Source organism: Melopsittacus undulatus, chromosome 3 (genome assembly GCF_012275295.1).
Source record: "Melopsittacus undulatus isolate bMelUnd1 chromosome 3, bMelUnd1.mat.Z, whole genome shotgun sequence".
Classification (NCBI taxonomy): domain Eukaryota; kingdom Metazoa; phylum Chordata; class Aves; order Psittaciformes; family Psittaculidae; genus Melopsittacus; species Melopsittacus undulatus.
In genome coordinates, this window is record NC_047529.1 from 108,779,391 (window position 1) to 108,794,983 (window position 15,593).

Genomic DNA, 15,593 nt, shown 5'->3' on the forward strand with positions numbered 1-15,593 from the left:
CCAGTGACAGAATGAGTGGGCTTCAAAGCCTGAAAATATGGCTTAAAATAAAGTATCCTTTTTTTTCATCCATTTAGCTCACCAAACAGATCCTCAGGTGCAAAAAACTGAGGCACAAAAGGATTCAGTGCTTTACCTGAGATTGCATCAACGCTCTCAGAGAGAAGAGATCACATTGGTGAACTGGGCTGACTCGAGACCTAGACTGTAAGGAAGGGGAATCATGTTAGGAACTTACCCCTCTCCAAGATTTCCTTCTGTGAGGCTGGAGAAGCAGCAGTTAAGAAATCATCTCCAAGATGTAACCTTGAGTGGGTTCGTGTCTGTGGAGCTGTAGAGGTACTTAGGAGACCCTACAGTGTACACTGAAATGTCCTCTCACTTGTGCTTGTCAAAGTGTGGGGGGAGTCAGTCACAGTTTGGGGGCTGTTTCCTGTGCCATCACCTTCATGGTCAGGCATGAGCATGATTCCACATGAAAGGACTGAGTAGCTGTGGAGGTGCCCACATGCCGTGGTCAAACTGGGTGAGAATAGTCACTGCAGCTTCTCTGTGTTCCCAGGAGTCTCCTCCTTAGCTCACTTGTGTTGTTCTAGTGTGTGTCTGTCTCTCTGTTCCACTTGCAGAAAACCTTCCCTCTGGCTTTTACTGTTCGTTTGAAGAAGGGGACTGTGGCTGGATGCAGGGCTCTTCTGTGTCCCATCCTTCTCCATGGCGGATTGGAAGCCCAGAGCACAACCGTTTTCCTTCAGTACAAAAGCCACCTTTCTACTGTAAGTGCTTTGAGCAAAAGACTATCCTGCTCACTTCCTTTATTGAGAGTACAGAATGCTACCTCAGGTCTCCACAGCTGACACTAGATGTGAATCTTGACCCCTCCTAAGCAACTTCACACCAATTGTTCATCTGCATGATCCTCCTCCGTTCTGATCTGCTTTTTTTCTTTCCAGTTTTCTCATATACTTCCTCAGTTTCTCTGTACTGCTCCTTTTCACCCTCTCACATACTAGTTTTTTTTCTCTTTGCTCCATGGTCCATTGAATTCCACTTCTGTGTATGAATACTGTAGACTTAGTTGCACTGCCCAATCCCAGTAGTTCATTTCTAATCCTTCTTGTACAAACCATTGAAGGTTTATACTTCAGGCACTGAACTATTTCTGGTTGAGTTTTAGCAAATGGGCTACCTGCCAGGATAAGCTTTTTCCCACTGCATTAGTGTAAATCATTGAAGGCATTTACTGCTGGGGCACAGAAGCATCTAAAGGGATACAATAATAACAGTAATGGTGTATAATCCCAACATTACTTTAGAAAGTTAGATCCAGAGTTAAACATGAAGAACAAGATTCTCTGCTGTTGTGTGAGCTTGTATAGGCTACAGTGCAGTTAATGTGATCTAGGCCATCTGGTGGTTTAGTCCACAGTATTACAGACCACAAAGTGATGGGAGCATGGGCAAACACAAAGAGACACAAAGAGGATAATGTGGGGAGCTGGCAAGTGCTGTTCATTTACGATTTGTCTATGCTGTAGAAGCAATTTCAGTGAAAGTCCAAATGGGCTCTAAGTAGTGCTACCCTCCTAAGCTGCAGTGCTGCAGCTCACGTAAAGCTCCCAAGGAAAAACCCTAGTGTTACTACTGCTTTTTTTTCTCTTTTTACAACAAGTGGTTAAAGAAGCAAAGAGACTCCTTTAATGCATCTACATTAATGCTATTCTGGTGGTGGTTTGCCATAGCTGTATTCTGTTTTGGTTTTGACAAAGATAAATATTCTCTTCCAGGTCACCTTTTGTTCATAAAATAAACATTTTGTTATTCAGTCTTGCAAGGAGGATTAACCTGAAGTCATGAAGCAACAGAAGATAGCTGTAGGGGGAAAGTAAACATGTTTTCTGAGTATATTTGTTGGGTAGGTGAAGCAGCATCCCTAACATATTGAAAAAGTCTCTGCTCTCTGGCATTTTGCTGTAGTGGGAGACAGGTAACATGGGTTCTGGAGAGGTTTCACAAACCCTGAAACCAAAAGGTGAGTGCTGCAGTTTGACCTTCTTCCTGTTCTTTTATTCAGGTTGTGCACTCCTCCTTAACACCAGCAGAGCACCAGCAGTAGCAAACACTGTCATGACCAGCACTGCATTTCCAGCTCCTTTGAGGAACTCCCCCTGTGAGGCAAGTTGTGATATTTCCTTTTCTTTTGCAATTCACATATCTTTTTTGTGTGTTTGACTCTGGTTTTCAGATATAGGCACTAGGTCAGTAGCACAGCAACTGCTTTCCAATGGATTGTCTATAAAATATACTTATTTAATGTCCTTGTGTGCAGGGGAAAGATAGGATTATCTGCTCGAAATGCCACACAAATGTGCTCTGAAGAGCTTGACATATCTTGTTCTTATTGTATGGCCTCACATGATGTATTTCAATCTTCATAATTAGGTGTATATACCATAAGGATAGGACAGCCAGTGTTAAATAAACACAAAGATTCTGGCTGCATCAACAAGCATTGTATTTGCAAGATCTAAGAAAGAATAGGCTTCAGGACTACCCCTGAGCTGCTCAGGAAATACGGTGCATGCTTTCTCTAGCAGAGCTGGGATTTTTGCTGGCAGGTACTTCAAACCTACCATTCCTCAGGTAGGCCTTGTTCAGAGGAGTGCTGAAGTTAGCAGCAACAGAGATAAATTCATGTAGAATGGAATCAGGTTCCTAGAAAAGCTATAAAACATCAATTGAAGCACGTACATTGTGGCTTGCCAGGCAACCCTGCACATGATTGTCATTTCTGAGTCAGTTGTACTTAACCCTTAAACAGCAGCTTACAGAAAGATGACCTTTCTGCATCTTTTTACTCCAGGCTATAGCTTCACAGATTATATTATCACTGATAGGATTTATTTATTGCTTACGACTTTGAGCCATGGCTGGTGACTTTGAGCATTTCACGTCTTGAATGGTCAGCCTGAAATGTCACATGTGCTCTCGTATCCTGGAGCCAAAGGGATTTGGGAAAATCGATCCTAACAAAGCACTTTGTTGTTTGCTGGTTGAGTACTGAACTGACAAATGAATCAGATTCTCTCTGTTCCAGTGATCTTAAAATCCAGAAAAGACGAGAACAGATGTGTTAGAAAATCCTTTGGAATGAGAGTATGTAAAGATGATGTTTCTTTGGCTTAAAATTTGGTTTGATTCACCTCTGATGTATATCTGGGTTCATGTAGCAAAGCGCATCTGGTTTTGCTCTCTTGATATATTCGTGTCCTCGTTCTCTGAGAAATGCATTCTACCTTGTTTTTCTTCTCTTCTGTGACAAAGGTATATGCAGGTTCTGAATATTTTAAGACCTTGTTCTGCCATGGACCAGCAAGAGCAAGTGTTTTTCATAATCCACCTGACACAGGAATCAGTGAATGATTCCCCAATATGTGTATTTTTTTTTCTTGTGTATACAACAGTGCAAATAATTAAACTTGCCGTCGGGGGAGAAGCTGCCATGTATTTCATCTGCTCACATGCCATCCCACCTCCGTCACTCCCCTTGGCACTTAAAAGGCATCCGGACGCATCCAGCATTGCAGCTGTCGGTAATAAAGAGTGAAGGAGTTTGGCAAGGGTTTTGTCTCTTGCCTTTTCATATAGTGTAAAAGCTTCTCTTCTCAGTGAGCCCCTTGTGGCTTCAAATTCTATTTTACTGGAACAATCTGTCTGTGAGCAGAATAATTTAATTCCACTTTTCAGCACAACAAGAGGAGAAAGGAAATATTCCCCCCTACGCACTTATTCCTTCAATAGGTGCCAACAAACTTCCTTACATTGAAATTACAGTCAGAAAAGAGGTTGTGAAAATACGATAATGCTGTTCTCTATTTATTCATCCTCAATCATTTCCTGACTGAACTGGCTCAAGTTCAGGCACTAAAAAATGAGTTTTCTTCTACCTGTTGTTGCTGACAGCTCCACCTGGCATGTCACAACCAGGACAGATTCTCTGGCACCTGAAATCCCACTGACAAAACTCATGATTCATGTGGCAAAGGGATCTCAGCAAGTGTGTGCAAATTAGACACATTTATTCTTTTGTAGTCAGAGCAAGCCATTAACCTGCTCTCCCTCTTGTATTTGATCAAGCTCACGTGTTTCTTTGTATATCTGCTTGGTCCTCTTGTGTATTCACTTACATAGTGCCTTTCTCAGCTGGTTCCAGTACCCCAGAGAGATTTAGATTCACATCTTGTACCAATATATTTTATAATAGATGCTGTCTTTAAGCCTGTCATTAGACATCCTTCCTCTTCCTTGTATGCCACGTCTGCCCCAATATCAACATGCCCAGCTCAGCTGAACTCCACACCCAAGTTCAGCTGCTCTGTGCACAGGACTATCAAAGGACTGTCACAGGCCATACACTGCAAGCCCTGAGAGTGACAAGCAGGCTAGCAGATGTCCCCAGTTTGTTCATCTTGACTCTCCTATTTCCCTGCTACACGGAAGCTCTGGGGTGCTACTAGACCCACTGTTTTACTGAATCTACTATTTATTCCCTTTTTTCTTAATGCACTTTTATCCAGTCACATTTGGCAGTTACACCCACCATAGCAAATGTCAATGCCCTGCCTTTTGGCCTGAGGTGTTCATAGGAATTAATCACTTCAGCCTGAACATCAGGAGCATTAACTGCTACAGTGCTGTTTACCAGGCTGGAGGATTCTGGTTTTTGGACAGAATGTCCATGAAACCAGGACTCAAATGCTGATAAGATAGCAGTCAAGCAGTACACAGTGGGTGCCAGCCACAAAGAGTTTGCTAATGCTTCGAGCTCATATCTTCTCCTTCAGCTGGGCTGTTTAATCTTCCACTGTGATAGACTGGCAAGAGACAACAGGACAGTCTGAGAAAATGACTAACACCCTGGCACCTCGTGGGTTATCCTGGCCAAACACCATCCCTGCTGACCTCTGGGCAGCTTTGTGCAGCAGGGCTGCTGTGGGCACTTGGACACTTCAGAGCCTGGATGATCTTTGGCGTATGATTGCCACTGAGTGCAAGAAATGTGCAACTGTCCGTCTTTGTGGACCTTGAGGTGGTCACCAGGAGCATGCTGGGCTGCCTTCCAGGCTGTGTTCCCCTCATGTTTCCCATGCCCTGCAGGAGGTTTCTCATTAACTGAGAAAGGGAAAAATCAGCCTGACACACTCTGTGCTGCCCCACATGCATAAAAGATGAGAAGAGGGTAAAAATGCATGCAGGAGATATCATAATAAGCACAGCCTGTTCTTCTCCACGTGTTTGGGCTTGTCCTTGTGTTTTCTGTATAGCTTTGTATTGCATTTTGCTCCTGCTTGTGTTGAGCAGCTTTATATTTTCATTTTCTTTGTTCTTCAGTGCTTTTGGCAGGTCAGAGTGGTTGGTTTGTGATGCTGCCCTTTGTTCTCGGTTCAGTTAGTCTTTCTCTTTCTTTTTGTTGTTTTATTAAATCTTGGCTGAAGTATTCTGGCTTCAAAGAATCTCTTTTGTTTGCAGTCCAGACAGTCTTTGTTACCTTTTTCATGTTGCACATTCAGTAGAGTATTTTGCCTTCTGACCCCATTAACTCTGTGTTTAAAACCCAATTTGTATGAAAGAGGGAAAATGTGGCACTTTCAGTAAATCTTGAGGGAAAGAAGGAAGTGGTACACAGAGTCTATGAAGAGATGCTCCATTACCCTGAAGTAGCCAGAAAAGGGAGATGCAATAAAAAGCTCAGGAAATGATTCAGGAACTGAACTGAATCACAGTAATCAGGAGCGAAAATCTTTAAACCTGTATGTAAAAGTTCACTGGAAACAAAGCAAGTGTAATCGAGCATAGGAATGCACGTAAAGTGTGAAGAATTAATCCAAACAGTGGCCTAATTTAAAGGCAGAATTTACAGAGTTTGGACAGTAAAGCACAGCATTATTCACCCCTTCTCTTTACACTCTGAATCAGAATCAGTTGGCCTACACAAGGCCAACAGGGCAGAAGATCATGGGTGGTTAGACATTTCCTCATTTTGAAGAAGAAATTTGTATGTATATCATTAGTAGCTGTGCTGCTGTTTGAGAATCTGGGAAATCACATTGCAGTTAAAGTCCAAGTGCTGTCATCTCAGACATCACCTATGCAAAACTAAATTTCTTTGCTGCAGTTGAGAGCCCCTGATTCCAGACTAGAATGGGCACCTACTTTGCAGCTCTTTGCGAAGACGTCAAGAGAGCTGACACAAGTGTTACAGATGGGCAGGAATGCTTGTTTTCGTGTGGAAACTGGAGACTCAGTTCGGGTGCCTCCTGTCTGGGTAACAGGGCTATCCTGTCTCAGTCCCAGCACTGTTGCTTTAAAGTGCAGAGTCAGGTACATGGACTTGCTTTTCATTCTGTTTTTCAGAGATGCTCTCTGCTGTCTGCATTCTCAGGCTTTAAGGGATGCTGTGGTGCCTGTAGGTCATAAGAGTCATACTTGTGTCTCACCAGAAATGTGCGGGCTTGTGTCATAAAAAGATGTAAGATCAGGTCCAGGACTATTGTGAGTACTTGCTACCATGTGTACCTCTTGGGCAGCAGTAGTTGTATCTATCCTGCAAGATTTTGGTTTGTGGTGGATTGTGACTATGACTTCTGTTTGGAAGTCACTGCAGAAAAAGCAGTCTGGACACTGGTTTTTAGAAAGGCTCTGGTTTGCTCAGCTCAAGAGAATCTGTGATAGACCTTCATGCCGTATCTGAGAAGTAAAAGCCATGCAAGCAATTTTTGTGTAGGCTATAATAGAGGAGAATAACAACAGGGTGATGTTGCCTGGATGGTAGTGAATTTGGAATTAGCCTTAAATGTTATCACATCTCTACAGAAGAATGTGACTCTGCAAGAGGGACTGCATTGTGATTGGGAACCAGATTATTTCAATTTTATGTTAGATTCTGGGTCAAACAATTTAAAGGGTATGGTTGTGCAAAAACCCAGTGAGAACAGATCTCTGTGAGAGTAACAGGGCTTTGTGCTTTGGCCATGTTTAAAATAATGAAAATCTTTTTCTGATGCTGTTTTGACATTTCAGCTGGCTATTTCCTGAAAGGCACCATTATATTATATAAGTAAGCACTGAATTGAGCCTGGCTTTTAGGCCTGAAATTACTTTCTGAATGTAAACACACTCTCTAGAAAATAAATATGTCGATGTAAAAGAGCAGTTGAAGCTTGCCCTCTCTTTTGGGTTTATAGATGTAAAGATGTTTTCATCCACTGTGGTTATTAATTCACTCTTCTATGCAAGGGTGTTGTGTTATTTTAATGCATGTAAATCAATAATACAAATCATTCCTTGAGTGCATTCTGGGCCCCACGCTGACACCTGCAGAGTGCGTCTCTCTCCTCTGTTCCTTCAGCTTTAAATGACTTAGAAAGGTACATGGTAATAACATTGACTCAGAACATTTCTGAGTATGAAAAATGCAACATAGATCTGCCTTCAGCACAACCTTTCATGTGCTGTATTTTGCAGAATGTTGTTAGCATCCTGTTTTATTTTAAAGTGTTGTTTTTAAAATCTGTAGTTTGTTCACTGTTATCAGGCTTTTATCTTGTTTCCTTTGCCACTTGGCTTCTGTGTCATTGCAATAGAGGATCTACAATAGCCGAAATTTCTGGAAGGCCTGGTCACTCTACAGTATTCTGGCAGCAAAATTAGGAACTCTTTCTCTTTTGTTGTTGTCTTTACTGTCATGTTTATTTGTTTCCTGAAATGAAGGTGCTTTTATTATATTTCTTGATTTTATAGAAGTAAGAAATAAAGTGAGAATAAATAGCATGAGAATCTGTTCATATAAAACACAAGCTTCTCTTGCCTGCCTGGGTATTTTAAAGCTATGTGATCGGATGAGTTAATTATCATTCTAGCATTTACATGAGGTTTTTGCTTGTACATCCAAGTCCTAAGCAAAAGCAGAAGTATCAGCAGACTCCAAGTGTACTGAAGTGCCAGCAGCCGCTTCAGGCTAAACAAGCCCACCTCTCCCAGCAGGCTGAGAGAACTGGGCTTGTTCAGCCTGAAGAGAAGGTTCAAGGGAGATCTTAGAACAGTCTTTCGATACATAAAAGGGGCTACAAGAAATGCAGAGAGGGGCTTTTGACAAGGGCATGTAGGGACAGGATAAGGGGGAATGGCTTTAAACTGACAGAGAGGAGTTTTAGATTAGATATTAGGAATAAATTCTTCCCTGTGAGGGTGGTGAGACACTAGCACAGGTTGCCCAGAGAAGCTGTGGGCATGGCAGGGGGCTGCAACTGGGTGAGTTTTAAGGTCCCTTCCACCTCTAACCATTCTAAGCTGCTGTGATTCTGCAAGGGAGACTGATCATGCACAGTGGGTGATCTGGCCAAAGACCAGGTATAAGACCTTTTGGTAATCTATCTTATGAATAAGAGTCCAAGTCTTAAGTTGCTGAGCCAGGTTTAATAGATGTCTTTTTGTATACTGTTTTGTGAAACCATTTCTCATTTCTAGTAAGAAAAACAATATTGCCAAAGTGATAAACTTCATGCTTCAAATGTTGTTCATGTGCAAAACTTAGAGAATTGGCAAACATTTCTGCAGCTGTTGTCTAATTCTGTGTAAACTGTATTCCAACTTGTGGCTTTGGTTTCTGTGCTATCATGAGGTGTTTTCCAAGCTTCTTTAATGGTTGATTCACATTTACCAGGTCAGCGCATTCCCATCCAAAAACAGCTTCCGCTGTTCCCTGCCCAGAAATTTCTGGACAGGGAATTCCAAGACCCAAGACAAGAGTTATGTTTTTTCAGAAAAATAAATGTCTATTTCAATAATACACAGTTCTGGGTCAGGAAAATTTTGAGCAATTCCTTTGAGTGAAGATTATAGGCAGGGAGCAATGATTTTGGGCAGGAATGCCAAGTAATATGCTCTCTCACAAGATGTAAGCCTGTGCTGCAGAGCTGGGTGTGAGCGGCAAGAGAGCCACCAGTGGGTTCCAACTTCTACAGTTCCTTGGGAGTGGATGCCTGTTGGCCCTTCTTCATAAAAATATCTTACTCCAAGCTCTGGAGTATTTTCATCGTTCCCCCTTTCTTTAGGTACTTCTGCTGAGAATGGACAACCAGTGTTTCCTGCCAGGTAGGACCATAATGTTGATAGTCAGAAAAGGAGGAAAAAGAAACAGCAGCTCTCTGGAGTGCCACTGATTAATGTTGATATTTATGTGTGTCACTGGTCCTCAGTCAGACATCTAGACACTACTTCATAGTGGAATGCTTCTGGTCATTAAATTAGATTCACAGGTGTAAGCCAGAAGTCACCCAGGAGTTTCATGGTATTTTATTTCTTTTTTACATAGGGACAAAAAAAACAAGTCTCAGTTATCAGGTGGTCTTGGAATTACACAGTTTCTGCTGGAAAATCTGCCATCCTTGATTATCTTCACCTCTCTGTTAAACTGCCAAATCCTGTTTATACTCATAAGGATTAGGTGTTTGTTCTCTTTGAATTAAGTCTCCTATTTGTTAGTCCAGAAATTCCACAAACTCAGTGGCTAAGGAGAAACTCTGAGGCTAACATGGTGTTTGCACAGTACAGTGCATGTGGATATCTAACCCAAGGTTTGCCTCAATATGCTGTGTATTTACCACGGGCAATCTCTCCTTTTAATTTTCCCCAAATCAGATTAGAGTGTTCCATTTACTGAGTCAGTGCATCTGAACAGCTAATCACCAGCTCTGGTGAGTTCTAAAGCCAGAAAGCAAGGTGCTGTTGAGCCAGTGCCTACCTCCAATGCTTAATTAATTTCTCAGTGATGTTTCTAGCTTCTGAATATTTTGCTGCTGATTTAACAGAGAGAAATGTTTGATACATAATGTTAGGGGTATGCCACCAACAGCCCACATTCAGATTTTTCCAAATGTGCCACTGCACTGCTTAAAGGAGGCATCGTGTTTGTTGTACCATCTGCCATCATTGATGTTGTATTGTGTAGAATGAATGCCAGCCCTATTCAGATGTCTCTACTATGGTATCCAACCCATCATCTGCTGTGGTTCACTTCAGCAGGTGTGAAAAGGCCTGAACTGCCCTGCTGTGAAGCTTAGAAACCCTGTAAATCACAGCCAAAAATGCCCATTTGGACACAGTGCCAGTCGATTCACTCAGAGCCAGTTCATTAGAGTATGCATATTGCACTTTGCCAATGAGCTGATCTCCACATCTAATGCCAGCTACTTTTTTCTTTTGAACAGCTGACATGTGTGCAAAGGCATCCATTCCAATTTATCAATTGCTTCAGCTTTTGCTCTGGTGTTACGTTAGTAACTATGAAAGTCTCACTCTTTTCTCACTTCTGACCATGTAGATGTTGCCTCTTGCAGTCTGGCACTTTTCCAGAAGAGAAGGTGTCTGAAAGCTCCTGGTGTGGTAGGAGCTTCAGGGCTTTACCCCTCAAATTTTGAACAATCAGAAGGACACAGTGAAGTTGGTCCAACTTACGTGTATTAGAAATTTCACTTAGTGTGCTATACTAGAATTGGCATTAGGGTCCTAAAAGTGCTTCACATGTAGACTCTGAGTAAGAAGAGTTGTTTTCCCTGCCATAGAGTGCTTTAAATATCCGCTGTTATTGCAAAGTTATTTAAAAATCCCAACAAACTTTAGTCCTGATCAGTTTTCTCAAGGGAAATGACTTAAGTGGGTCTGAAAGGTACTGTTTTGGGAAGTGCAATTTTCACTGTGATTTCAATAGCCTCACTTTGTGGGCACTTGAAATATAAAATGCCCAACAAGTTGTTTCATCTTCATTGTCGCCTGTCATTAAGACTGTGCATTCACTGAGATTTAGGAGTAGCCTTGTAGGTAGCAAGTTTGAAGGCATCAGCCTCCTACACCATAAACATTTGTCAGCAGCCTTTTCCACCAGTATTGGTTCTGGTGAACTTGTAGGCATAAACTCAGCCCTCCTCAGCTGCTTCTCCAGCCATTGCTGTGTTATATCTGAAGGAGTTCTTTGCAGTCCTGCTCGACTCTGCTTTTTCATTCTGGTGTCTGTGAAGTGAAAATCCTCAATTCATCCCATGGTTTCCACTGTCACTATAGAAATGGTCATGGGACTCTCTTAAGTGCTTTTCCAAAGATGAGAGGGAGCTGGTAGTCAGACTTGAGCAGTGGCTTGTCACCAGAAGTGCTATGCTTTGGAAGGCCCCTACAATGGTTTGCTGAACCACTCAAAACCTTACCCATCAGTCTTGAATGTCTGGTCATAATGTAACAAAATGGATTCATGGACCCATACTTGCGTATCAGATTGTACATCTTATCAACACTTGTGTTATACACACTAGCAGTGCAACAGGCCCAGGAATTACTCCAGGCAAGTGCAGTGATTTCTGGACTGGAGAGAGAGAACCACCACATCTAGATTTTTCAGTCTCTGGGATAGTTTTGCAGTGCAGTCAAAGTCACTGCTGTCTTTGTAAATTTGGAAACAGAGGGGTGAACTACATTTTTTACCTACAGTCAGTAATGATAATTATTACAGTGGATATGCGGGATGTTGTAAGCATCAGCTAGGAATAACAGCAATGCTTCTGTCCTCTTGACACCTAAATCTGTCTTGACTGCCAGGACAGACTTACACCATGAGACAGGAACAACAAACAAAATCTAGAGAACTAGAGAAATAGGTGGGAGTAGTCTGTGCTGTCAAAGCAAGAAGGTAGATACTGTTACCAGGCATTCCTGTGTGAAATATAAATTCAGTTCCTGGCCTCCTGACTGAAGCATTTGCTTTAAAATGTTAAAAAACAGAGGGCTGCTTTTTATCATGCATGGATGCTAGCTACTGGGTTGAATGCTTTCCTACATCCAAAACAAGTCAATTTTAATGTACTTTTAACAAACGTGTCCCTTCAGGATTCTCACCTCTACTGTTTAATCGAGATGAGACCCAGTTCCTGCATGTAATATATATGTATATTTACTTATGCTCATTATCAACAAAGAGCTAGGTTGTCTTCCCAAGACAATTAGAAGACTATGTTAATATAATACAGATTCTGACACTAGCCTGATGTCTAAAGGATTGGTTTTATTTTCATACAGTGAGGGAGAGAAAGTCATAAAATGAGAAAACTACATGAAATAATTTTACATATAGGGATAAATGCATAGAAATGGACTTAATTACATTAAATGTAAAAAAAAAATGTTAGGGAAACCAGTTCCCTCAGGTATTTTAATTGATAAAAAATGCTAATTATTACTGAACTTTAATTGGAAAGGCTGTGGAAACTTGGAAAGAGGTAAGGAAAAGATGATTTTTGAAAAGAGTATCTGGGGAATGAGGATGTGATTATTAATAGTGCCTGCTTATTGCAGCTATTATTCCTTGTGGTTTTGCTGCTGCCAGAACATAAATGTTTATTCCTGAAAAAATTGTTAGTCTTAACTTGAAATTCTTAGGTGGCATCTTAGGGGAGTGTGAGTGATACTGCACGTTATAGAAGTATTAACTTATCCTTTTAAAATTACAGACATGTATGTGAAAGATGTTTTGGACTCAACTTTACCAAAGAGAAAGGCCAGTAGTTCCAGTATGAAATAGCATATACTAATTATTACAGGCTTCCACATCTGTGGAGTTTTCGAAGAGGATTACGTGAGATAAGGGAGAGAGAACCAACTTTTTGGTGATTAGAAAAAGAAGAAGTGAAAGAAGAGTTGGGAATTTTATTAACTTTTGGATAATGTTTATGTGATGTTTAATTTTGTATGTTCTCTTTCTTCTAGTTACGAATGTCATGGCTCATCCAAGGTGTCTTGCTGGGAAACATATCCCTGGTGCTGGTTGAGAACAAGACAGGAAAGGAACAGAGCCGGACGTTCTGGCATTCAGATAACAGCGAAGGTTTCGGAATATGGCAGTGGATGATCTTACCTCTCCCAGATATACTGGATAGGTATGAGTCTTTTCATCATTCTCCTTCATGGTGATCAGTCCTTTCACTGCTAGCTACCTGGCAAAGAAAATGGCCAACATCATTCCTGGAAGCTGTTCCCTCAGGAGAGGAAGCTCCTTGTTCCTGGGAGGTATCTTCTGTTAGAGGTGGGGAATGAGAATAACCGAGTACTTAAGTTAGAGCAAAGCACCCAGTTTTAGAACTCCTGAGTGGTGGTCTTGGTTTGCAGACTGAGTCAATGGATAGTGTACAACAAAGTGCTTGAATTTTTGTGTCTCCACATGTACTGATTTATGTAGCATGTTTGAGCCTCTTATGTGGTTTGCTAGAATTGGATGTGAGCTTCATATTTGATTTTTCTTCTGGGTATCATAGTCCTCAGTGTTCAGTGAGTCTAGATGTGAAGATGAAAAGGATGGGAGAACTTGCTGCAAAATCAGACAAGGATGCATTTTATCACCTTTGTGTTAGCTGTAGCAGGAGGCTTAGCTTAATAAAGGGCTTTCTCAGTTGTGACTGTATTCTGGCTTTAAGCATAAAAGGCTTATCTGATAGCATATGCTTAATCTGGTAGCGTATGCTTATTTAGAGTGTTGTTTTAGCTGTGTCTTACGAGTTAGCTTTAAGGGGACACTCTTGTTCATGGTTTACTTTTTGTGTGTGTTCTGGCTTGTGGGATTTATAGAGAAGACAGAGACATACTTCACCTCCTGCTGCCCTGGCCCTTAGGCTGTAAGATCCATCTACAAACTGTGTCATCACCACTGGTGACCTTTGTCTTTTTGGAAATTTGTGCCCTAGAAATAACGGATTTCATTAAGGGATAGTTTGCCTCATAAGAAGCTTGAACAAATACTATATGAGTATGTCTTTTATCTTCCAGGTCTTGGGGATGCATGTAGGCTACAGATACAACAAGGACACTGCCAATACTTCAGTTATGAATGTATAATTAATATGTACACAACAAATATTTAAAAAATACCAGCATTAGGCTTATTGTGCAGTCACTGTTGAAATACCATTTGTAAAAATACCTGGTTGCTTCTTTCCCTTCAGCTGTGTTTCCTTTGAAGAATGGTATATTCTCCCATTATTTTCTTTCTGCCATGTGATTTCTTCCCTGATGTTGCCAGAGAAATGTTTTGTGCCTGAATTATTCTGTATTTGTACTACTGCTTTCCTTTAAATTCTCCCTGGTTGCACAGTAAGGCAGAGAATACTTTGATCTTAGGAGTCAGGCTAGGAGTGTTTCGTGTGGAATCATAGATTCAACTGATAACATGGTGCTGACTATATGTATGAGGTACTGCCACCCTTAATTCCCGTTAGTTACAGAGAAAGCCAGCTGGGTTCACTGAGGGAAGGGAGCTTGCTGGAGGTTAAGACATAAGCAAGAAAATCTTTTAAGTCTTGGTGTCTTTTGCAAAGTTTTTCTCCTTATTTATTCACAAAAAAAACCCTGCATTGTTTAATGTTTATTTTTTTTTTAAGATTAATTTAGTTGAAACCAGTCTTTCCTGAGGAGGAAGAAATCTTCTCTGAGACTTGGAAATGCTGCAGTGTCTTTTTCACTATCTCAAAACCTGCTTCTTAGGAAATACGGACTGATGTATAAATTAAGAGGGAACTCTATGGAGGTGTACACTGGAATGGTGCTGGGGAGGCTGCAGTGAATGAACTTTGGGGATAAATGGCAGTTTTGCTGAACCATAAGAAGTATTTAATTGATATGAACACAGTGCTGGTGCTGCTAAAAGCTTGCTGTGTCTTTCTTTTCCTAATCAGTCCCTGTGTCAGTAGCTGTGAGGGTCTGTGTTAGGAGAAGCATGATATTGCAGATACTCCTACAGGAGGAGCTGAATGTTTAAATCACCTTACAGAAGCAAAGCTCTTGAATAAGGCACACCAGTGCACCAGTTCCACAAAAATTAAAGCATGTTCCATTGTGATTGGGAAGCTGAATGAAAAGTTTTATTAATAACAAGATAATATGCTTTAAACCTGCTTAAAACCTTGCTTGTTCAGAAGCTGCTTAGCCATAATTTCCATGTTTGGCTTATAGCACTTCAAAGAATCATTAGGAAGACTTCCAAGAAATTAGATCAGCTCTATCTCTAGAAACAGATATTTGTTAAATGTTTTATATCCCTTGAGGTGTTGGGGGGAAATTATATTTTGGCAGAAAACCACAGCTAGAACATTTCAGGTGAAGTGGCAGGAACAGAAAGGAGGGAGAAGTATGACAAAGAAGCAAAATTGGTGCTGAGGGATGTTAGATGTCTAGCACTGCAGTAGCCTGGGCAACCCTGGACACATGCTTAATTTCTGAGAGTAAAATGAGGAAAGGATTGTCTTCTCCCATTTGACCCATAGCAAAGAATCCAGTTGCAATTTCATCCTGCATGAGGTCTGTGTGGACTTAAAAAAGGCTGAAGTTCTGGCTTTATGCGTCATTCCAAAGTTAGCTAGCTCCTTCCTTTCTCTGGAAGGTGTTATCAAAATAGTTTGGAGAGTCAGCTCATGTGGTGTGTGGATTACCAGAGCTGTAACCCAATTCCAAATGCTCTGTCTTTTGTGGGTGGGCGAGGATGGGCAAAGGCTGGTGAAGGATAT

The 15,593-nt window shown here is 41.2% G+C and overlaps 1 protein-coding gene across 1 annotated transcript in view; it reads left to right on the forward strand.

Moving 5' to 3' along the window:
* Nucleotides 1–15,593, forward strand: part of ALK (ALK receptor tyrosine kinase) — a 316,863-nt gene that overhangs the window by 244,306 nt on the left and 56,964 nt on the right. The window contains exons 8-10 of the mRNA XM_034060986.1: nt 627–756; nt 2,070–2,172; nt 12,808–12,977. Of these exons, the coding sequence (XP_033916877.1) occupies nt 627–756; nt 2,070–2,172; nt 12,808–12,977 (403 nt within the window). The remainder of the gene's footprint in view (nt 1–626; nt 757–2,069; nt 2,173–12,807; nt 12,978–15,593) is intronic.